Source organism: Sebastes fasciatus, chromosome 13 (assembly GCF_043250625.1).
Source record: "Sebastes fasciatus isolate fSebFas1 chromosome 13, fSebFas1.pri, whole genome shotgun sequence".
NCBI lineage: Eukaryota > Metazoa > Chordata > Actinopteri > Perciformes > Sebastidae > Sebastes > Sebastes fasciatus.
This window is the reverse complement of record NC_133807.1, coordinates 3,231,955-3,256,751: the sequence shown is the minus strand read 5'-3', so window position 1 is coordinate 3,256,751 and position 24,797 is coordinate 3,231,955. Positions and strand designations below refer to the sequence as shown.

Here is a 24,797-nt window from a genome sequence, read left to right as displayed (position 1 = left end):
CTCTCTCACCCGGTAGCGGCGTGGAGGGAGACGGGCACTGGTCTGCATGAGCTGCCGGAGCTGCGGTGCCGGTCAGCAGAGTTTCACTTTCAGGGCATTACGTGACGAGGTGTTGTCAATACACTGGACGAGGGCGGCTTCAACCACAGGTCGCATTCGTTTTTTACTCAGAGAAAATTACTTTCTTTGTCCCGTCATGATATCGATGTGCACGCAGCATCAGCCTCACGTATCAGCCGGAAAGCAGACGGTCCGCGAGGCAAATTATAACGTTAGTCTAACGTAGTTTTAAAATGTTTTTCCGCATGTTTTCATGTATGAAAAGAGCCCAAATGAACACTGTAAGTGGACTACTTGATTTACTATCTGCAGGTTATTTAACCAGCGTTTGTGTAGGAATGATTCTGTCCCAAGCTGTTTGATCACTATCAGCTGTTTGATCACTATCAGCTGTTTGATCACTATCAGCTGTTTGATCACGATCAGCGGTTGATCTCTGTATTATTGCTCTACCGTTTATATTGACAATGAGGACAGAGGCAGCAGGTTAAACCACTGTTCATTTAACTGGAATAGAAGTTGGTTTATTTTATTTTGTGTTAAATATTGCTCTGCCTTGTATCTTGAGAACTGAAGCAGCAGGTCCTGAAGTTGCACTTTTTTATTATTTTCTAATAAAAGCTGTATGTATTTGCCATTAATCATTGTTTACTTACAGTAAGAGTAGTAGTATGGTTAAAATCTTAACAATACCCATCCCTAATGTCTGGACAAAATTTTGTGCCAATCCATCAAGTAGATGTTGACATATTATTACTGGATAAGTGAAGAAACATTGACCCGCTGGTGGCGCTAGATTGAATATCAATCCATCCAACAGTTGTGGAGATATGTCAGTCCTGACCAATGTGGTGGACCGACCCGACAGATCCGGCGTTGCCGCCATCCCGTGTGTCACAAGGCTAGCGCGGCGAATAAAAAAGTGGAACAGCGGTGTGGCTGTTGCATCTCATCGGAAATAGCACACAGACGGGATAAGGTCGTGGCATGGGACAGCCGCCGTTAAAACGTGGACGATCGCCACCTACAGAACAGCACACAATCAGAGGAAGAAGAGGTCACGGTCCCGCCCACGCTGCTTGATTGACAGGTGATCTCTGGGGCAGTGCAGTGCAGAAACATGACAGCGCTGAACGCCTCAACCCCCCTCTACCCCCCTCTACCCCACCCCAGAGCTGTAGGCTTACTGCTCTCTCTCTCTCTCTCTCTCCTTCTATTTTTATCTCTAGCTCCTCCTCCCTGGCAGGCTATTTTCAGCTATAGTCCCTCCATCAACCCCCCCCATCTCCTGTGTTAGTAAATGCTTCTCTCCTCTTCTCCTCTGCCCTGTTCTTTAATCTTTAAAAAATACCATCCGATCTAACAGAAACGTGCAGCAAAAAAGAAAAAGGGAATGAATGGAGGGATGGACGCGGAAGGACCGTCCCCTCTAGTTCTCCTTCGGCGTGTCGCGAGGCTTACTTAAATGAAATAAGCTGTTGTTGACTTTCTCTTCATCCGTCTAACTTCCTTTCCACCCAGTGATCTACTTTCGCCCTCCTCCCTCTGCCACCGCTCTCTCTCTCTCTCTCTCTCTCGCTCTCTCTCTCTCTCACCGTTCATTCAGCAGCTCAAAGAGCGTCACACTCCCGCGTACACACACACACACACTCACATACACACGGCGGTGACTCTCAGACAGTGAATATTAGCCGTCTGACCAGCAGCTGTTTCTGGTCGCTCGACTCCGCAGCCCCCTTCTTGTGTGTGTTTTTTCTCGAGGGATAAAGAGGACAACGTGTGATCTCTGGCTGTTAATTTTTTTTCTGGGAGGATTCTAACTCGTCTTCTTCCAGTCCAGTCCTTCCTCTCCTCACATTTCCTCCTTTTTTTTTATTATCATACCACTCTGTCTCCCTCCTCTTCCTTCCATTTCCCTTCTCTCTCTGTCATTCTCTCAGCGCTTCGTTCTAATTTTGGAAGCATGGAACCTCGGGGAGCGCTCTCCCAAAGCTATTTACGTCCTCGCCTCTCCTCCTCCTCCTCCTCCTCCTCCTCCTCCTCCTCTCCTCTCCCTCTCGTCGGCCAGGAGGAGAACAGCATGAGGATCCTTTGATGCAGCTGAGCAGGGGAATTCTGCTTCTCCTCTTCTCTGTGTTTTTGTTGCTGTGTTGTTAGCTGTAGCGGCCGATCCCCTCCCATCACTTCTTATGGAAATGCACAGTTTCACAGGCGATACACGGCGACGGGAGTTCACCGATCACCTCCTGGTCTCGGTTTTGCTCGTGCAATTTGGTTGGAGGAGACTCAGAGAGGGTTTCGTTGTACCAGAGGAAACTTTTTTCTTCCATCTTCTTGCAACACACCAGCCACTGTCACTGTTTGAGGAACCAGCAAAGTGCTCCAGGTGATGTAGACAAGACCAACTGACCAGAAAGTCACATTTCAGGGTCCTTGCGAAGTCTGTACCTAAACTTGACTTTGATTTTGATTCAAGCCAAGCAGAGGGAAGGTTTCTGGTACCTGCAACCCGAGGCTACAACATTAGAAAAGAGGATTTTTTTTGTCCCTAAGTGTCAGTGACTGGTCATCACAGCACAAACAGAAGCTCTGGGAAAACTGAAAGGTGGAGGCTACCTGCAAAAATCAGCCTAAACTGGATTACACAATAAAAGCACAGAGGAGTTTTCTGCGTTCCCTTTGGGAATTTTTGACGGAATTCATGGTCATTTTTTGAAAGATCATATTACAATACAAGCACAGAAAACATTTGGAAGTTTTTGAATTTAACCGGTTATTCATTTCATCCCAGAATGAGTAATCCATGATTCAATATTTTTGAAAGCATCTTTCAGTGTTTGTGTCGTCCTTGGCAACTCGAATCCTAAACCGAGCCATGCCGATATCTCGGAACTGACTGGTGTGTTTTTTTCGTGACAAAATCGAGCGCTGCCTCTTGTCTTGGCATGCTGTTGCATCCCACGGTGTCAGGATTGTGCGCCATGTTGCAGACCATCTATGAGACTGAGTCCTGTTTTTCCTCCGCCAGCACAGACAGCCACCACCAGCCTCTGGAGCTCCTGAGCGGCAACAGGGGCTCCAGCGCTGCCATGCCCACCGCCGGTGAGTCATCTGTGGGAAAGGAGGAGGGGAGGAGGGGAGGGGAGGGGGGGGAGATGTATGCTGGAGGTTGTGTTTTTTTTGTTTTTTTTTTGAAGGAAGGCTTTTGCACAGAAGCTGTTAGTGTCAGAAGTGCCGGTGAACAGTTATAGGCTCAAAAAAAAGGATGTATGTGTGTGGGGGGTTTTGTTGATAGGATATCAGGATGGACAGTAGGTTCTGATGTTTTCAAACTGAGAGAGACATGAGGCATAGATGAAGTGTAAGGGGCAGGGGCATGCCTAAACACAACAGGAAGTTAGTTCTTGTAGTTTGACCCGCTCATCGACATGGTCAGCAGCTAAAGCTGCAGGAGTGGCTGTGACATACAGCTCACGGAGGCAATTAAGGTACTTTAAAAAACCCTTAGCACCCGACTGCTGCGTTTTGCTTCAAAATCCGTATCGCCTCTCAGAGTCATAACTCATTCAAGGGCTCAACACAAACACCATATTTTTAAATTCAGTGTGACTTTCACTTTCCGAGGATATCATCTCTGAAAACGTCTATAAATAAATCGACTTAGAAATCACAGAAAAAGGTGTACCTTATAACTCCAGAACTTGTCCGACAATCTCAAAGCTTTCTTCAGTATCAAAGTAATCCAGTGATAGCTGTCTGAACGTCCATGGGTACATTGCAAACAGGAACTGCTAATAGCTCATTCGGCAATGCTTTTAAAGGCCTTTACACACCGGAAGGCGTGACGAATAAACGACACGAAAATGCGAAATACTCGCCTGTGAATATTATATGTCTAGGGCTTTATTGTGAAAGGTAAGAACGGAAGGAGTGGATCTGATCTGCTCTGCCTTTGTCAAGGTTGAAAGGAGTATTAAGCCCGGGACACACCGGGAACGTCAGGAGCTTATGGCGGCTTTCTCTGTCTAAAATAAATATAAATTGTATTCATAATGAAATGAAATGGCCATTAAAAGGCAAACTCTATGTAGAAAGACAGCAGCAGCTGCAGAAGCAGAAACGCAGCTGATGTGAACACCTGATGCGTGAATCACGCAGCCACCACGCCACGCAGCCGCCACGCGCTCCTGGCGTTCCCTGTGTGTTTCGGGCGTTAGAATTTGTCGTCTTAGTTTCGGACTACGGAGCCTCTGTGTTGTTGTGTCATAAATATAGTTGTAACTCAACCTGTTCCGCACAACGTGTAGATTTTTTGTGGTGTAATATTTGTGTTCTCAAAGTACTCATGACAAAAACAACAGTACGAAAACTACTGACATGCAAATGAATTGTACGAATAAAAGGCTGCAGGTGTGTAAAGGCTTTAATGTTTACCAAGATGGAAACAATTATAGCCTAAAAAAGGGGGTCAAGTTGGAGCATACAGCTAACTCACTGACTCCAGGGCAACATAATGCTTCCTGTTTACATCCCCCAAAGCCCTTAAATTATAAAAACTGTAATTCCCAAGCTTAAAGCATGTTAATGGCCCAAACAGAAGTGCAACTAAAAAATAGCAAGAAAATCCATTAATATTAACTTGTTTTCATTTTGTACTCTCGTTGTAGTGGGACATTACTAAGGCTCAGAATGTCCCATTGCAGCCCTGTCTCCTAAAAATGACGTTCCCATTAGGGCTGTCAAAGTTAACTTGATGATAACGCATTAACTCAAATTTGTTTTAACGCCACTAATCTTTTTAACGCATTAATGTAACTTGCAATTTTGAGGTTGAAGCGTCTCAGTTTTAAAGCTAGAGTGAAGATGCTGGCATCATATGAAACCAGAAAATCTCAGTCTTCATTGGTAGAATCCATCGGTACCAACCATGTCATACTGGCTTATTGCGAAGGAGGCTAAATAACGCGCCAAACTTAGGCTGCATTATCGGGCGAGGAAAAACTGGCATGGGCATTTTTAAAGGGGTCCCTTGACCTCTGACCTCCAGATATGTGAATGTAAATGGGTTCTATGGGTACCCACGAGTCTCCCCTTTACAGACATGCCCACTTTATGATAATCACATGCAGTTTGGGGCAAGTCATAGTCAAGTCAGCACACTGACACACTGACAGCTGTTGTTGCCTGTTGGGCTGCAGTTTGCCATGTTATGATTTGAGTATATTTTTGATGCTAAATGCGGTACCTGTGAGGGTTTCTGGACAATATTTGTCATTGTTTTGTGTTGTTAATTGATTTACAATAATAAATATATACATATATTTGCATAAAGCAGCATATTTGTCCACTCCCATGTTGATAAGATTATTAAATACTTGACAAATCTCCTTTTTAAGGTACATTTGGAACAGAAAAAAGACGTACTATTAATTTGAGATTAATCACGAGTAAATATTTAAATCGATCGACAGCCTAATGATAGTCCACGGAAGTCCACGTAGAGAGGAGGTCAAGGTGTCGGACGGGTCAAACAAACACAGGACTTTCACCCAGGCAGGTGACCGCTGTTCGTGTCCCGCATGAAACTAAAAGTAAACGTCTACTTCTATTAATTTACGTCCCTAGTTTAAATATCGTAACAAACGTAGTCATTTTAAGCCCAACCATCATGTTTTATTTTTTTTACTAAACCTAAAAAAGTAGTGTTGTTGCATTTTTGTTTGTTTCAACTTACAATGTTAACCATGTGTTTAAAACTGCAGCTGTAATGCGGGAGAAAATACATTTTCCTCGAAACGTAATTGAGAACGCAATTTAATTGTATTGGAATGTAATTTTGTTGGAGACAGGCTTACTATATTCCATTCATTTACTGTTGTTTGCCCTGTGTTGAAAACCTGTGGACATATAAAAAAAAAAAAGGTCAATAAATTAAAATTGCGCCCGGTGTGACGGAGGTGTTGATGTAATAAGAAGAAGACATTTAAAAGAATGACTCAGTCTCGAAGCAAAGCGGATCCTTGAAGCACAACAATGTCTCCTCTTCACTTTTTTTTTGGGAGAAAAAAGGGCGAGAATGCCACCGGCACTGCTCCATAAATCACACTCTCTCGTGATTCCCTGCAAAGTTCAATTCCACTGCTGTGCACAACTCCTCGTCAGTTTAGGGAGTAGGCATAACCTTTGTTTGGGGACTTTTTGAGACTTTGAAGAACATTTTCTGAACACAGAGCCATTGGCGTTAAGCATTGTGTTCAGCCAACTCCCAGGATGCTACCTTTATCTCCACTTTTAGTCGATTTTTAGTAGATTTAAAGGTCCCATATCCTCCTCATTTTCAGGTTCATATTTGTATTTTATGTTTCTACTAGAACATGTTTACATACTTAAATGTTAAAAAAACCCTTTATTTTCCTCATACTGTCTGCCTGAATATACCTGCATTTACCATCTGTTCGAAATGCTCCATTTTAGTGCATTTCAACGGAATTGCACCCAGAATTGTGTTGCTAGGCAACTGTTTGGGATCATGTTTACTTCCTGTCAGCTGATATCGTTCACATACACTGCAATCGGAAATAAACGGGGACACATTTAGAATGTTTATGTTTAAAACTGAGTAATGGTCTAAACATTGTGTAAAGGATCTAAATATTGTATATTCGTGACATCACAAATGGACAGAAATCCTAACGGCTTGTTTTTAAAGGCAGCGTTTCTGAATACGGGCTGTGTGTATTTCTTCATGGACTGAGCCTTTTGATACTTTAACAGAATTTATATAGCACTTAAACCTGCTTTATAATATAAAAGACATGAAAATCTCACTTCTTACAATACGGGACCTTTAAGTGATGCATCTAATGCTAAACACACAGTATGAGCGAAGAAATTGTTGTGGGTATTCAACCTTTGGAGTTTTTTTTGAGAGCCAAGTCTGCTGAACAATGTGGCTACCAAAGTGAGGTGAGCTCGGCAGATGCCACCTCTTGATGCCAGCAGGGTGTTAGTTATGCCGGGTACACACTACACGAGAATCAAGCCGATTTTGCGCCCGATCCCTCCCTCCCGACAATTGTCAGCAAAGCCCCGATCCTTTGAAGGTTCTAAAGATAATCTTTCCAGATGTTCCTGTAGTGTGAGGTATATCGTATTTACATCCTCCGATCGGCTCGGAAGTCCATCCTGGCTGCAAATATTGTGTAATATTTACGATCAGATATCCTGTTGTGTGTGGGGAACCCCGAGGACAGCCGATGACACAGTCACGCGGGAAAGAACTATGCAATACCGGAAGCATAAAGTAGTAGCAAAGAGGCAAAACTCCGCTGCTTTTTTGACAATAAACGCTAAATGGTGCTCTGGTAGCGATTTCGCCATTTTGGACTGAAAACGCCAATGAGTCTGTGGCCATGACTGTATAAAGAGACGTTACATAATCAGAATTTAATGGAGTTGTAGGCTATTTACTAACACACAGGGCAAAAGCACAAGGCACAACCTCTTATTAGGGATGCACCGATACCACTTTTTTTCAGACCGAGTACAAGTACAAGTACTTACATTTGGGTACTCGCCGATACCGAGTACCGATACGAGTACTTCTCTGTGCCAAAAGACCCTCGTTAACAGCCAGCTGGAGGGTGTGAGCGACACACGGCAGGCTGGGGAGTCGAGTACGAGGTGGTGCGCCGCGACCGGCTTTAGGTCGGCTAGGAAAGGCTCAGGGCGAAGGTGGCTCGCGGCCGCAGCTTTACAGCGCTCCCCGCCCAGACCTCGCCGCACCGTGACGGGGGTCCCTGCTCCCGGTGCGACTGTCGACCGGGGGCGGACTGTCCTCAGTGCTCCCCGACTGTGTCGTGCCGCAGCCCAAGTAAAAAGCGCCAGAGGTCTGCGGAGATGTCTGCATCCCACCCGACCCGTCTTGAAACACGGACCAAGGAGTCTTAACGCACGCGCAAGTCAGAGGGTTCAAGCAAAACCCCGGGGTGCAATGAAAGTGCACGTGCCGGCTGAGGTGGGATCCTGGCCCCCTCTGTCTGAAACACTGCGTTTTAGTGCATTTCAACAGAATTGCAACGGAATTGCGTTGCTAGGCAACAGTTTGGGTCCATGTTTACTTCCTGTCAGCTGATGTTATTTACATACACTGCAACAGGAAACAAACTGGGACACATTTAGAATGTTTATGTTTAAAACCATGTAATTGTCTAAATATTGTATATTTGTGACATCACAAATGGACAGAAATCCTAACGGCTTGTTTCAAACGCACAATTTCTGAATACAGGCTGTTGTATTTCTCCGTATATTGAGCGTTTTGATAGTTTAACAGTATTTATAAAGCACTTAAACCTGCTTTATAATATAAAAGACATGAAAATCTCACTTTTACTCACCTTTAAGATTTGAAAAGTCTTTTAGTGTGGGCCAGACTTTATGAGCAGGACGTTCACATTGATTTTCTTTCCGGCTGCATTTACAGTGATGGCTCACTGGCTAACCCGGGTCAGTGTATACTGTATGTGCGTTTGTACGCAAAATACATAGCTAGTGACTATGATTTTGTCAAAGCCTGATGTAACACAACAGACAGCATCATCCGCTGTGGATGACCTACAGTCTGCCAGCCCATAATACTCCTGACCCACCCCTCAGTCTCTATAGCAACGCTACACATGTGACTCCTCTCTCTCTCTCTCTAAGCTTCTAATTTGTCTAAAGTACACACAGCCATTATACTATTTTTACCTCCCTCTCTTGCTCTGTCTTTTCTTTCTCTCTCTCCGTCTCTCTCTCTCTCTCCTGGCTTTTTTTAGAGTGTTTTGCAGGGCTGATGTCATAGTGCCTATTTTCTTTTAGCAGTGCAGAATGAACAAGACGGGGAGAGAGAGAGAGAGAGAAGAGAAAAGACGAATATTGGTTTCCAGAAATACCTCCCTGCAGCAGCAGCAGTAGCAGCGATGTGAAATCAGAGCGACAGAAACAGAGAAATGAGGGAGACAAAGAGTGAAAAGTCAAACTGGACATCCAACTATACACCTCCTGTCTTCATTCTTAGTGTCTTTATGAACCATTTCTTTTAGTGTAGCATCTTTGTTTCTTTATTAGATGTCTGATGATGACTGTAGATGGTAAATGTTATCCAAAGAAACAGATAAAGGAGCAAATGCGAGACTTAAAGGGGACATATCATGCTCATTTTCAGGTTCCTACTTGTATTTGGGGTTTCTACTAGAACATGTTTACATGCTTTAATGTTAAAAAAAAAACATTATTTTTCTCGTAATGTCTGTCTGAATATACCTGTATTCACCCTCTGTCTGAAACGCTCTGTTTTAGCAGCCTGTCTCTTTAAGACCCCCTCCAGAAAAAGCCCAGTCTGCTCTCTGATTGGTTTGCGAGAAAGAATATGGTGCACCTTTGCAAAGGTAGTTCTCAAGCTCTGGCTGGTATATTCTAATAGTGGGGAATAGGGAATGATAATTTTGAAACATTTTCTTAACCGATAACCGACCCTCGTTAACCGATTATTAACTGTTAACTGACAAGATTTTTGCCTCGTACCAGCTGCAGTGTGTGAGCACAACAGACAACTGAGTCCCCAGTTCACCGTCCGGGAGCGTTGACTTAGCAGCTACGATGCTGCGTGTAGTGTCGCGGACATGCAGCCACTTTCCCAGTAAAAGTCTCCACTGCACATTTAGTTTAGTTTAGCAGGTTGTCCGCTGTGTGTCTGCCCGGCGAAACGATACTCTGTCTGTCCAGATTAACGATAGCGATTGACCTACAAACAGTGTGTGTGTTTGTGCTACGTTAGCAGCTGCTAGCTCTGCTGGTAGCTTCGTGCTCACCATTGTCACACACATACAGTCTATCACCGCAGCGAAACGCTACAAGTGTCCGACAGACCGTGTGTGTGTTGTCGGTGGCGTTCTAGCTGTGAACGTAGTTGCAGCAGACAGTGTGTGTACAGTTTATTTGTCGGTGAATAAATGCTACGAGGCTACAACTCCTCCGCTCAAGCGAGCTATAGACAGGAGCCAACTTCCTGCATCTGTAACGCCGGCTCAGACTCTCTTAAGGTGGACCAGCTTTTCTCCTTAAAGTGACGAATTTTCCTTAGCTTTTGAATTAATTATTAACATTTCTTTAATCGTTTTATCTGATAGTGTTAATCGGTTAAGATGTTTAATGTCTTAATGAGCTGAAACGAGAAAGTAGAAAACGGCGGAGGGTCCGCATGGATACGACCTGCACCCTCCCATTTTAAACCCAACGTGGTAAACACTGCACATCCAGTAAAGTATAGAAACACACAAACTTGCCAGGAAAAGCAGAGCTAGATATCACAGCTAAAGCTGCATGCTAACTCTGTCATTGACAGGAAACGTTATCGTATTCTCGGTAACCTTGTGGTCAAGCCGGCCGTCTCTCTCATCTCCGTGGTCAAATGGGCCGACGCTACAACTGTAGAGCACCCATATACTGACATTTCTGTTCTCTGCATTCAAACGGCCCCGATGGAGCTGACCATGGATGTATAAAAGGAACGGAGCTGACGGGAGAGCTAGAGACGGACTTGGACAAGTTAGAGGAAGCAGACATGTGGTGACGACGTCGGGTTTTCAAAATAAGGTGTTAACAAAGGGAACTGTATGTACAAAATACTTCTATGGAAATAAGATTGATTGGATTATATTCGCCAGAAGTATAAAACATTACATGTCCCTTATAAATTAAAAAGAAAATACCACTAATCTGTGAGGGAAATTACTTTATTCTTTGATTTTTGGGTTGCTGGAAAAAAATAATGACAATGACTGATATATTTGACTTCAGGACATCTCTGACTACATACATGCTGAAAATCAAACATTTTTACTGTATTAACATAGATATTTTGCAAAGTAAAAGTCCCTAGAAGTGTATAATTCAACTTTTTTCCATGGTCTAATGGTAAAGAGTTAAAATAAATTGCAAAAAATCTTAAAATCAATACTAAAAAATAAATTTGCTATACATATCGAATCGGCACCCAAGTATCGTGATAGTATTGAATCGGGAGATAGGTGTATCCTAAATCCATCCCTAATACGGCCTCTTTAAGTTCAAATCAGGCTCTAGGAGGCACAGTGAAAGAAAAAAAATAAGTTTTTGAGCCGCAAAACATTTGAGCATTATGATGAAGGTAACACAGTGTATAGTCTTAGTATATAGTATATACAGACGTAGGCAAAATTGTTGGTACCCTTCCGTTAAAGAAAGAAAAACCCACAATAGTCACTGAAATAACTTGAAACTGACAAAAGTAATAATAAATAAAAATTTACTGAAAATTAACTAATGAAAATCAGTCATTGCTTTTGAATTATGGTTCAACAGAATCATTTTAAAAAACAAACTAATGAAACTGGCCTGGACAAAAATGATGGTACCCCTAGAAAAGATGTAAAATAATGTGACCATAGGGACATATTAAACTAAGGTGTGTCCTGTAAATAGCATCACAGGTATCTTCAAACTTGTAATCAGTCAGTCTGCCTATTTAAAGGGTGAAAAGTAGTCACTGTGCTGTTTGGTATCATGGTGTGTACCACACTGAACATGGACCACAGAAAGCTAAGGAGAGAGTTGTCTCAGGAGATCAGAAAGAACATTATAGACCTTCATGTTAAAGGTAAAGGCTATAAGACCATCTCCAAGCAGCTTGATGTTCCTGTGACTACAGCTGCACATATTATTCAGAAGTTTAAGGTCCACGGGACTGTAGCCAACCTCCCTGGACGTGGCCGCAAGGGGAAAATTGATGACAAATTGAAGAGACGGATAATACGAATGGTAACCAAAGAGCCCAGAACAACTTCCAAAGAGATTAGAGGTGAACTCCAAGGTCAAGGTACATCAGTGTCAGATCGCACCATCCGTCGCTGTTTGGGCCAAAGTAGACTTAATGGAAGACGACCCAGGAGGACACCAAATCATAAAAAAGCGAGACTGGAATTTTCCAAAATGCATATTGACAAGCCACAAAGCTTCTGGGAGAATGTCCTTTGGACAGATGAGACAAAACTGGAGCTTTTTGGCAAGTCACATCAGCTCTATGTTCACAGACGAAGAGATGAAGCATCCAAAGAAAAGAACACTATACCTAATGTGAAACATGGAGGAGGCTCGGTTATGTTATGGGGCTGCTTTGTTGCATCTGGCACAGGGTGTCTTGAATCTGTGCAGGGTGCAATGAAATCTCAAGACTATCAAGGCATTCTGGAGCGAAATGTGCTGCCCAGTGTCAGAAAGCTTGGTCTCAGTTGCAGGTCATGGGTCCTCAAACAGGATAATGACCCAAAACACAGCTAAAAACACCCAAGAATGGCTAAGAACAAAACATTGGACTATTCTGAAGTGGCCTTCTATGAGCCCTGATCTAAATTCTATTGAACATCTGTGGAAGGAGCTGAAACATGCATTCGGAGAAGGCACCCTTCAAACCTGAGACAGCTGGACTAGTTTGCTCACGAGGAGTGGACCAAAATACCTGTTGACAGGTGCAGAAGTCTCATTGAGAGTTACAGAAATCACTCGATTGCAGTGATTGCCTCAAAAAGTTGTGCAACAAAATATTAAGTTAAGGGTACCATCATTTTTGTCCAGGCCAGTTTCATTAGTTTGTTTTTTTAAATGATTCTGCTGAACCATAATTCAAAAACAATATCTGATTTTCATTAGTTCATTTTCAGTGAATTTTTATTTAGTATTACTTTTGTCAGTTTCAAGTTATTTCAGTGACCATTGTTGGTTTTTCTTTCTTTAATGGAAGGGTACCAACAATTTTGCCTACGTCTGTAAGTCTAATGCAGTGAGGGCCAAAGAGCAAATGTACTACGGAGTATTAGGACCACATTGAGGGAAAAAAAATCTGAGATTTCCAGAATAAAGTCATAATATTATGAGAAAAAAGTCGTAATATTACAAGAGTAAAGTCATAATTTTACGAGAAAAAAAGTAATAATATTACGAGAATAAAGTCATAACTTTATGAGAAAAAAGTCGCAATATTACAAGAATAAAGTCATAACTTTACCAGAAAAAAAGAAAATAACTCGTAAAATTACTACTTTATAATATTGCCACTTTTATCTTGTAAACCTATGACTTTATACTCATAATATTATGACTTTATTCTATTCGTTATCTCAGATTTTTTTTTTTTTTCCTCAATGTGGCCCTAATAAAGTAAACTAGTAAACAGAAAACAGTTATTCATTTTCATTTTTATAAATCCACAGGGAGCCACTGGAGAGGAGCTAAAGAGACGCATGTGGCTCCGGAGCCGCAGGTTGCTGACCCCTGCTCTAGGCTATTAGACCAATTTTTGTGTTTAATTCTCCGTCTTTGTTGCTTAGTTCATTGCTCCAGTGTTTCTGCACTTCACCTCCACCTCATCTGTCAAGATTGAGTGTTTGTAGGTGGACTACTTTCTTTTGTCTGTTCATGTTAACTATTGGTCTATTTCTTCTATTGTTTATTCCAAACTAACCGGAGACATACAGAGCTTCCTGCGTAGAAGGCTTTAAAAGCCAGTGAGCGTGTAGTAAAACATCAAACTGAACATAGGCTGGATCAAAGTTGCTTTTAAGCAGGCACACGTGATGTAGTATTCCTGTCAAAGGCAAGAAGTTGGAAATTCCCAGTTGTTGGATTGTAATGCAGAATTGGTGCATTCCAGTGGTCCAATAAAAAAAAGTCTTTACCTCGCTAGTGGAAGATTCCCAAGTAACAAACTGAAACTGTTTAGTCACCGCCACCGGTGATACGTCGTGCCATGACATGGATTTTGCAATGCAGTCATTACCGTGATAAACTCACACAGATTTTGGGTTTTAGCGCACACACACACGAAGGAGATCTACTTGCCACAACAACCGATGAACAACGTCACACCCACACAGATTATATTGCCTATGGTTAGTGAGAGGTGCCACTTATGCGGTGCTGCTGGTATGATGTCAATATGAGTATCAACAGATTATTTTTGCTGAGCCGTGCGTGTCACACGTGAAAAAATAGGCGACGTACCGCTTCTCTATATCAGATCAGAACGGTCTTTGTTAAGTGCTAATTAGCAAACGCTAACATGCTAAATTAAGATGAACCTCGCAGTGTGTTCCAATCTGCGTACTTCTGTACTTACACTTACTACTTTGAGTGCGTAAGTGCGTTCACAATGGGAAGTACGTCAAAATGCAGTGCACTCAAAGTACCCGGATGTTGTACTCAAAATGGTCAGATCGTTGAGTGTGGAACGCTGGACACGTTCCACACTCAACTGTTGCCATCTTGGCTACGTAGCAGAAGGGGCGAAGCCACGACCCCTATTCAAACATACGTAGATAACAGAATAAAACAATACAATACGTAGACATACCGGTGCATTTTCAGCCAACAGGAGGACACATCGTAGGCGTAGGCGACGTCGTTGGAAACATAATTTCCACTCTGCTTTCATTTTTTTTCAGAAGATATTTTTGCGTGTAACGAACCACGGTCAAATGTTGCGATCGTCATTTCCGGTCAGTGCGCCGCAGAGTATTTGATTTGAGACGACCCTACCCCGCTGAAATTTACGCACTACTCAAGTGAGTACAGAGTGCACACAGTGCACTACATTGAAGTGTACTTCTTGAAGTACGTGGATTGGAACACACTCTTTTAAACACTACTTGCTAAAACGTCAGCATGTTAGCCGTCACAGTGAGCATGCTAGCATGCTGTTGTTAGCATTTATCTCAAAGCATACCACTGCACCAGAGTATAGTCCTGCAGAGCTGCTAGACCAGCTGTAGAGTCTTATTTTTGTTCACGTGAAAATCCAGTAATATTAACATTTCCCTGATGCAGCTGCTCAGTTTGGGAAATTTACTGCTTTTCTTTGTCAGTGGGTAGAGCGGCTTGTCCTTTAACTTCAAGGTTGGCGGTTTCAAAGGGGTCCCTTGACCTCTGACCTCCAGATACGTGAATGTAAATGGGTTCTATGGGTACCCACGAGTCTCCCCTTTACAGACATGCCCACTTTATGATAATCACATGCAGTTTTGGGGCAAGTCATAGTCAAGTCAGCACAATGACACACTGACAGCTGCTGTTGCCTGTTGGGCTGCAGTTTGCCTTGTTATGATTTGAGCATATTGTTTTATGTTAAATGCAGTACCTGTGAGGGTTTCTGGACAATATCTGTCATTGTTTTGTGTTGTTAGTTGATTTCTAATAATAAATATATACATACATTTGCATAAAGCAGCATATTTGTCCACTCCCATGTTGATAAGAGTATTAAATACTTGACAAATCTCCCTTTAAGGTACATTTTGAACAGATAAAAAAATGTGTGATTAATTTGCGATTAATCGCGATGAATCATGGACAATCATGAGATTAATCACGATTAAATATTTTAATCGTTTGACAGCCCTAATTGTGATATTTGATTTTCCCCATATCGCCCATCCCCGAATCTGACCGGGGCAAACATGGAACCTATATCTGTGCTTTATTCATACAATAATATTTACATAATGAATTGTAGCCAACTATTTAAAAAAGCTTTATGATTTTAAGTTCTCGGTGTGTGACGCATACAGAGTCATATTGGCACCGAGGTATAACCACCAGTCTGTGTTCGTCTCTACCAGGATTCACTGACTGGACAAGCTGGATGTCTTTCAGTCTCTTTACTGCGTCCGTCCTGCTGCAGCGTGCTGCAGTCCGTTAGAGGCCGAAATGATTGACTGAAACGTTGCCTCTTTGTCAGACTGTACGTTAGTGTGACTGTGTGTGTGCGTGTGTTTACCAGACTATAAATGTCTTCAGTTTGACGTCAGACGCTGGCTGCTGTGGAATGCTGCTCTCTTGCCAAAACGGACTGTTGTACACACACACTCACAGACCAGTCTCTCACACACACACATACAGGGACAGTGTGTGTGTTGTAGTGGAAGGGGAGACACGTGCGTCACAGTGAAACGCCAGAATATTTGTTTAGGTAATTTAGATGTGAGTGGCTGTGCACACACACAGACTTATTTATCCTCAGCTCTCAGTTTTGGGGCTTTTTAACAACTTCTCTACTTGAAACGGCCACAGTGACTGAGCTAACTGAACGGTCACACACCAGCAAACCTGAAACTGGACTGCTTCTTCTTTGCATGTGTGTGGAAGGGAAACGTACGTCTGTTCTTTCTACAAGATGTAGTCAGAAATAAGATCTGAGCTTGCACCGAGCTATAACCCGTTGCTCACGACAGATGGCACGTTTCTCTTTCTCTGAGGTCAGAGGTCAGGTTGTGACTAAAGACAGTGAAGAATTGAAATGATGAAATGAAAATTGTATGAAAAACCATACACTAGAAGACTTTGAAAAGACAAGTCTGACAAACCTCTCACATCTAAAGACAATCTGTCTTAAAGGGGACATCGTGCTCATTTTCAGATTCATACTTGTATTTTGGGATTCTACTAGAACATGTTTACATGCTTTAATGTTCAAACAACACATTATTTTTCTCATACTGTCTGCCTGAATATACCTGTATTTACCCTCTGACTGAAACGCTCTGTTTTAGCGCATTTCAATGGAATTGCAACAGAATTGCGTTGCTAGGCAACAGCTTGGGTCCATGTTTACTTCCTGTCAGCTGATGTTATTCACATACACTGCAACAGGAAATAAACTTTGAAATGGTGTAAATATTGTAGATTTGTGACATCACAAATGGACAGAAATCCCGATGGCTTGTTTCAAAAGCTCAGTTTCTGAATACGGGCTGTGTGTATTTCACTGTGGATTAAGTGTTTCGATACTTTCACAGTATTTATATAGAACTTAAACCTGCTTTATAATATAAAAGACATGGAAATCTAACCTTTTACAATATGGGACCTTTAAGTCACAGAGTTTTTAGTCACAGACCATGATATTTTTGCAAAGACTGGGGATCTTGCAGGGTAACTATAGAGTAGGGATGCACCAATCCGACTTTTTCAGTCCCGATAATAAATCGTACACCAGCAACTTGGTAAAAAATCTTAAGGATGAACGGAATTACAATTCAAGCGTATACCTTTGTAATGCAGCAAGAAATTGGTCAAAACTAATTCAAATTCCAGTATATAATGTATGTAGTATATAAACATAGAATTGAATTAAATAGATCGGCCCCATTGTCACCTATACCTGATCCAACTATTTGAGTCAGTATCGGCCCCGATATCCGATCAGGTATCGGTATCGGTGCATCCCTACTTTAGAGTGCTCCAAGGATGACATGTTTTTGTAGGCCAACCAGGAAGTCAGCATCGCGTTTTGTTCAGCAAGATAATCTTCACACATGAACACCACTTTTATGATTTTTGCAGTGTAAATGCAATCGTCGGACGTAAAAAGCTAACGTTAAGGCTATAAACGAGCTACACCACAGTCACATGAGCAAGAGTATACAGAACGATGATGTAACGGTGGACGAGTCGGCATGCCGACGTTTAGTAGACTCATTTAGCCACCTGTTAGCAACCGCCTTTTTTAAAGACATATAAAGGCTTCAAAATTCTCGAGTGGGGTATTTATTGATTTATTTTATGTCATAGAATAAAACGTTAAAATCTCTTCAGCTGGTGTTAACCACAGACCTTAATTCAGGCTTCTAACTAGAAAAAACATTCAAAAAACCCATTGACTTCCAGACAAGGGAACCGGAAGTGCTAAAATGCTGACTCATTTCCGGGGTTGGGAGGACACGTCAAAGAGGCACTCTTGTTCACTCCACAACTCCACCAGTTTCTCCATGTTTACTTTCTACCCCGTTTGCAGTAGCTAACGTTAGCTTGCAAGTAGCCCCATTCGGGACAGTGGTTAGCTAGTTAGCTCGCTAGCTATAGCATACTTACCGAGGATTTGGAGGGATTTCCACCAGGAGCAGGATATGACATCATATCAAAAGGAATCTAATTGAAGTCTTGTAAATAGAGTGCTACAGGAATGAGTCCCAAACCCTGGAAATGAGTTAGCATTTTAGCACTTCCGGTTCCCTCGTCTGGAAGTCAATGGGTTTTTTGAATGGGTTTTTTAGTTAGAAGCCTGAAATGAGGTCTGTGGTTAACATGAGCTGAAGAGATTTAAAAAAAACTCTATTGATTTTTTTCCGACACTGGAAATATGTCTGCGACGGTGAAATCACTTGAGAAGTCGTTTGGTGTAACATCGGCCTAATCCTCCCAAACAGGGCTAATGAGCTTGGCCTAATTGTTGGTGGATGTTGGTGTTTGATTAGATTTGAAACCAACGTGGGACGCAAAAGGCAGAGAGAGGGTGTGCCAACAAACAGCAGGTAGCCAATCAGAACACCTTTGTATAGAAAGGTCATAGGTCAGACTACACCGTAGGTAATTCCTAATTGGATTTTCTCCTTGGCCAGCAGACAGGTAATATCCTGACATCCCAACACTGATCCAATAGTAGGGGGTCAGCTGAGGCCAGAAGAGCGTAGGCTGCTGCAGGCTTCTGGCAGGTCAGGGTTACTGCCCTGCTTAAGGGCACATCGATAGGTGCTGATGGTGATAGGATGCTGGGACCCCTCCATCCCCCCACCATCCCCCCCATCTGTCCATCAGGCAATGGGGGGGATTAACCTGTTGCAGCTAAGCTGATAGGGAGCTTCTATTCTGAGTGTTGCTAAGTTTTAGAAGTCTTGTAGCTTATACATGAATAATACTGTAAAAACCTAAATAGCCCCACGCAAATAGTGTGTTTCCATCCACCTGTGTTTATACACATTTCCATTTTGGCAAACAGAAATGTCATATTTCCATCATGTTTAGAACATCAATGTTTGTTTGTTTGAGATTTGACCAACGCTCTTTTTTATTACGTGCTCTGGTTGCACCCTGGAGAGTCAGCGCCACCAACTGCTGCTTTGGTTTTCTTTCGCAGATTTTCTGGATATTCAGTTTTTAATTTGATGTAAACTTGACCATAGAGAGAGTGTGATGAAGAGGTGACCCTGACAAACTGAATCCAGTTTTTTGTACATGCAAAAAACGATGTATCAAGACATACTGAGAATCCTGCCATATACATGATACAACGTATAATATGTTGAGTGACAGCGCCCTCATTTGCATAATGAGGCAGAAATGCATAAAGACATGTAAAAAGAAACGTGTAAAGAAATAATTACAAAAATAAATAAGTTTGGGGAAATAAATAAGGGATGAAATGCAAAGGGAAAATCATGCATAAATAAATGAATGAATTAATTAATAAATACGGAAATACTGTACATACATTTAAAAATTAATATAAAATAAATAAATAATAAATGCATACAAAATAACTAAAAATGAAATCAAAAGTAAGTGAATAAATAACAAATGCAAAAATAAATAAATACATTTACTAAAAATAAATATATAACTACATAAAAGGGAAAATTAAACAGTTAAAGAGTAAATAAATAAGGGGGTTAATACCAGGATAAATAAATAAAGAAGCAAATTAAAACAGAAATATCAATTTATGTCACATTTTGATCAATTAATTAATGGCTACATTTATTTTGTTATATTATTTTTGCTACATTTAATTACATATTTATTAATTAATTTATTATTTATTTATTACCGTCCTCCATAGGAACTTCCCCCAAACACTAGACTTTATAGGTTGAAGCTTTAAATGAAGTTGACAAATTTGAAATGATCATGATGAAATCTTGCCTCGATGAGTTCCCATAACTTTTATTTCACAAAGCTCCAGAGTCAGCTAACGCCACTCTGGTGCCTGAAGCAGGATATCAGTATTAATCTGTCTGTCTGATTAGCCCGGGTGGCGGCCACAAATCCAGATCAGTGCAAAGGCACTGCATTTATCAGTGATTGAAGGGAGGGGGGGGGGACATGTATGGTTACAGTTAACGTTTCTTATTACACTCATTTCTGTAATGCAACAATGCACTGGCTGTTCCTGCAATCCTCTTTTCTTTTTTTCCACCATACTGCTGTAGATAACAGCAACATTTATGCCACATGTTCTGCATTGTCCTTTAGCCTCGAAGCCTAGCCATGCTGAATATAGGCTAGGCTAATGTTGCTAATGGTAACATTAGGTTATTTCTAAGTCAGTGCTATCCAATGCTAGGCTAGCTAATGCCAGGCTAGTGTCTATTTTTAGGTGGCAGGATGCTGTGTTCCCCCGCCTCTTACAACACTGTCACCTCTGAATGAAATGGGAACTGCCTCTGTGTGTATGCAACAAATGATGTAATAGTCCGACATCATTTTTCAGACTAATCAATTGTTCTTTCTCTCTCTGTCTGTCTCTCTCTCTCTCTCTCTCTCTCTCTCTTTCTCTCTGTTTGTCTGTCCTGCAGTAGTGGAGGTGAAGAGCAGCCTCCCATCGGGCATGCAGAGCCCAGTAGGAACAGCAAGTGAGCTGAGAGGAGGAGGTGGAGAAGGAGGTGAGTAGGGGAGTCCTCTAAGAGTCCTTGAGGGGAGGGGGGGGGTCCAATGCGTCCTCCGAGTGGATCAGTAGACTGTGTAAGAGGTTTGAGGGGGTTCTAAGGGTCTCCGTGTGGGTTCCAGAGTTACTTAAACGGGAACTCCACCAATATAAGAATACAAGTAGAGTGGAGGTCCACATATCAGATGTAACTAGAAAACCTCTGGAATCAATTGGTAACAAATAGGGATGCACCGATACCGATACCAGTATCGGGTATAGGGTCCGATACTGTGCTCATGTACTCGTACTCGCAAAACAGCTCGATACAACGGCACCAATACCACTTTACGGTGGTGCGCCCGACCCCGCTGGGCCGGGATCCCACCTCAGCCGGCGCGCGCCGGCCCACACTTTCATTACACCACGGGGTTTTACTTGCACCCTCTGACCACTTTACTGATGCGTGCGTTAGACTCCTTGGTCCGTGTTTCAAGACGGGGCGGGTGGGTTGCAGACATCGCTGCAGACCCCCGGCGCCTTTTATGTGGGCCGAGCCCCGATCTGGCGGCACGACACGGTCGAGGCGCACTGACGACAGTCCGCCCCGGTTGACAGTCCGCACCGGGAGCAGGGGGTTGTCCCCGGCGGGGAGAGAGGGAGCAGCGAGCCCTTTGTCCACGGTGCGACGAGGTCCGGGCGGGGAGCGCGGCCGCGAACCACCTTCGCCCCGAGCCTTTCAAAGCCGACCTAGAGCCGGTCGCGGCGCACCGCCTCGTATGCGAGACTTCCCAGCCTGCCGTGTGTCGCTCACACCCTCCAGCTGGCTGTTAACGAGGGTCTTTTGGCACAGAGAAGTACTGGTATCGGTACTTGGTATCGGCGAGTACCCAAATGTAAGTACTTGTACTCGGTCTGAAAAAAGTGGTATCGGTGCATCCCTAGTGACAACCACTTCATACTACAGTAGCATGTCAGGATAAATAATGCTCCAAAGTGAGGCTACATTTTTTGTGAGGAAAAACTTCTGTGGCCATTATCAAAGGGGTCCCTTGACCTCTGACCTCCAGATATGTGATTGAAAATGGGTTCTATGGGTACCCACGAGTCTCCCCTTTACAGACATGCCCAATTTATGATAATCACATGCAGTTATGGGTAATAATCATGCAGTTTTTTAATGCAGTACAAATGTGTTATTTTTTTGCCAATACTAAAATGGTGTATTTGTATATTTCTGCATACTGGGGTCCCCAAACAGGCTTGGAATAAATTGTCTATCACTGTAAAGCTGAGACTCTTGTGGATCCAATGAGCCCAACTGTGTTCATGTGTGATGATGTTAGTCCCCATAGGAGCCATTTCATTGTAGTGAGACCATTTTTAAAAAACTTGACCTCACTGTATAAAATGACCTGTGGTGACCTCTAGGATAATCACAGCCTCATGAAACCTCACAGCCACAAACTAGAGACCTAGAGCATTCAGAGGATGGATGGATCAGACTAGAGACCTAGAGCATTCAGAGGATGGATGGATCAGACTATAGACCTAGAGCATTCAGAGGATGGATGGATCAAACTAGAGACCTAGAGCATTCAGAGGATGGATGGATCAAACTAGAGACCTAGAGCATTCAGAGGATGGATGCTTTCCTAGCTACATTGACAATAAGGTTTTTTTTCTGAGCAGTTTCCAGAACAGAAGTGCGTGCTAATTCTTGCAGAAATCTCCATATGTCAAACGTTTTTGATCCCAAATCACAGCATGGCTTTTTCTATGGTGTTCCTCAAGGTCTTGGTGTCTTAATGTGGTACTCAATTCTCGAGTGGTAAAAAAAAAAGAAGATAAAATTGACCAATTAATTAATCTTAATTAGTTCATGGTTATGACTAGAACAAGTTGACACTCAGTGCTGAGCAGCATCTCAAATTAATCTTCAGGTTCGCAGCTTTCAGATGATGTACACCAATTCTATGTGACATCTACTGCCCCCTAAAGACCCCCTGGACTCCCCTAAAAAAGACAAAAATGATTGTGGGTCTCAGAGGGGTTAAATGAGGGCAGTAGAAACAATCAGCAGAGTAAAGTTGACTTCTTGTCCATTGCTGCTTTTCCAGGTGGGGATCCAGGAGAAGGCCCAGGAGGAGGAGGCCCAGTGGATCTGCGGACAGAGCCCAGGGTGGGCTCTCTGTCTGGGGGTGCGGTGGGGGTGGACACAGCCATGAGGGAGCAGCAGCTCCAGCAGGAACTGGTGCTGCTCAAACAGCAGCAGGAACTCCAGAAACAGCTGCTGTTTGCAGAGTTCCAGAAAAAACACGAAGTGCTCACGAGACAACACGAGGTCCAGCTGCAGGAGCACCTGAAGGTAGGTCATTCACTCATTAAGTCAGTTAGTCTCTGAACTCTTCCCGTAGGCCGGCTGGTCAACAGGACTGAATGCTTCTATACTGTCATGTCAGTAAAACGTGCATGTGTGTCTGTGTGTGCATGTGTGTGTGTGCAAGCAACAACAGGAGCTGCTGGCAGCAAAGCGGCAGCAGGAGCTGGAGCAGAAGAGGAAAGTGGAGCAACAAAGACACGAAGAACAGGAGAAGCATCGACTGGAGCAACAGCTGCTGCTGCTGAGGAACAAGGAGAAAGGCAAAGAGAGTAGGTCATACTGCTGTTACTGCTGCCACGCTACGCACAGTCTGGCTCTGTGTCTGAGGCTACATCCACACTAATACCTTTTAAAATGCAGAACTTTTGCTACGTTTATGCCTAGCGTCTACACTACTCTGGCTTTTTCGAGCCCCTAAAACACCGCTGACCCCGTTTTAGTTCAGTTTTAGTGAACTCCAGGGTTGCGTTTCAGTGTGTACGGGCAGAAATGGAGATTTTTTTTAAATGATGACACAGGCACCCACGCAAAGAACGTAAACTGCTAAAGAGTGAAAGCCAATTGTTTGTTCAATTGCAACATCAGCCTCCCAGCAGCAGAGCTACGCTTCCGCCATTTTGGACTGAAAGCGACTACCGGACGCCAGTAAAACGTTCAGCTACAAAGTGCCGTACAGGGATGCATCGATACCACTTTTTTTCAGACTGAGTGCAAGTACAAGTTCTTACATTTGGGTAGTATGTATTACCGATACCGGTATATCCCTAGTGCCGTACAAAAGTAAAACTAAATTATTTCTATTCTATTGTCATAATTTAATGTTTCTACTGAAATGGCCTGTCTTTAACATAAAATTATCATAAATATTCATACTATTATAACTATTTACTTACTTACTTATTTATTTCTCAAACTTTTTGCCCGGCTCCTTCCCAGAGGAGCATAAAGGGAGCGATGGACATAAATGGAAGTTAGAAAAATCACATAGCACAGATTTTAAGAGCAATGTCAAACTTTTTCATGTCAAGGATCCAAAATGGAATCCAACAGACCACAGACCATGGATGTAGAAGAGGTTGTGTCCTGTGCTTTTGCCCTGCGTGTTAGTGAATAGCCTACAACTCCATTAAATTCTGTTGATGTCATGCTACTAGCACTACTAGCTACTGGCACTACTAGCTACTAGCACTTCTAGCTACTAGCGCTACTAGCTACTAGCACTACTAGCTACTGGCACTTCTAGCTACTAGCGCTACTAGCACTACTAGCTACTAGCTACTAGCACTACTAGCTACTAGCACTAATAGCTACTAGCTACTAGCACTAATAGCTACTAGCTACTAGCACTAATAGCTACTAGCACTTCTAGCTACTAGCACTACTAGCTACTGGCCGATAGCCGGTTGTTTGGGAACAGAGACGTTAATACATCCACCACGGTACAGGCTGACAGCATATAAAGCCCATGGGTGTATTAGAAGATAATAGTGATGAATTACAGCCAATATATCCATTATTACAGCCACATACAGCTAGCAGGAAGCTGACAGAAGCAGATATGTCATATGAGCGTGCAGGGCGGTGCAGTCCCGTGGGTCTGATGACCGTTCATTATGCTGAGGAAAATAACTCTGGATTCAGCTGTTAGTGAATTTTACAACCTTTAGGACATAATGATTTAAATAAGGGATATTTAAATGTTCATACTGGGAATATGATTTACCTCGGAAAAAATATTATCCTCCGATTTACAGACGTCTCTTTATACATCCATGGCTATAGACTCATTGGCGTTTTCGGTCCAAAATGGCCGCAGCGCTACCGCAGCAGCATCTAGCGGCTGTTGTTTAAAAAGGTACCGAA

At 42.8% G+C, this 24,797-nt stretch overlaps 1 protein-coding gene across 2 annotated transcripts in view; it reads left to right on the top strand.

Annotated features, from left to right (window-relative positions):
- hdac5 (histone deacetylase 5) overlaps nt 1-24,797 on the top strand; it is an 87,868-nt gene that overhangs the window by 24,616 nt on the left and 38,455 nt on the right. The window contains exons 1-4 of one of the 2 annotated variants that reach the window (XM_074657243.1): nt 1,662-3,162; nt 20,484-20,570; nt 22,672-22,919; nt 23,059-23,203. In XM_074657243.1, the coding sequence (XP_074513344.1) occupies nt 3,006-3,162; nt 20,484-20,570; nt 22,672-22,919; nt 23,059-23,203 (637 nt within the window). In that variant the 5' untranslated portion in view covers nt 1,662-3,005. Of the gene's footprint in view, nt 1-1,661; nt 3,163-20,483; nt 20,571-22,671; nt 22,920-23,058; nt 23,204-24,797 lie in introns of those variants that run through there. The other variant, XM_074657244.1, reaches the window with a different exon arrangement.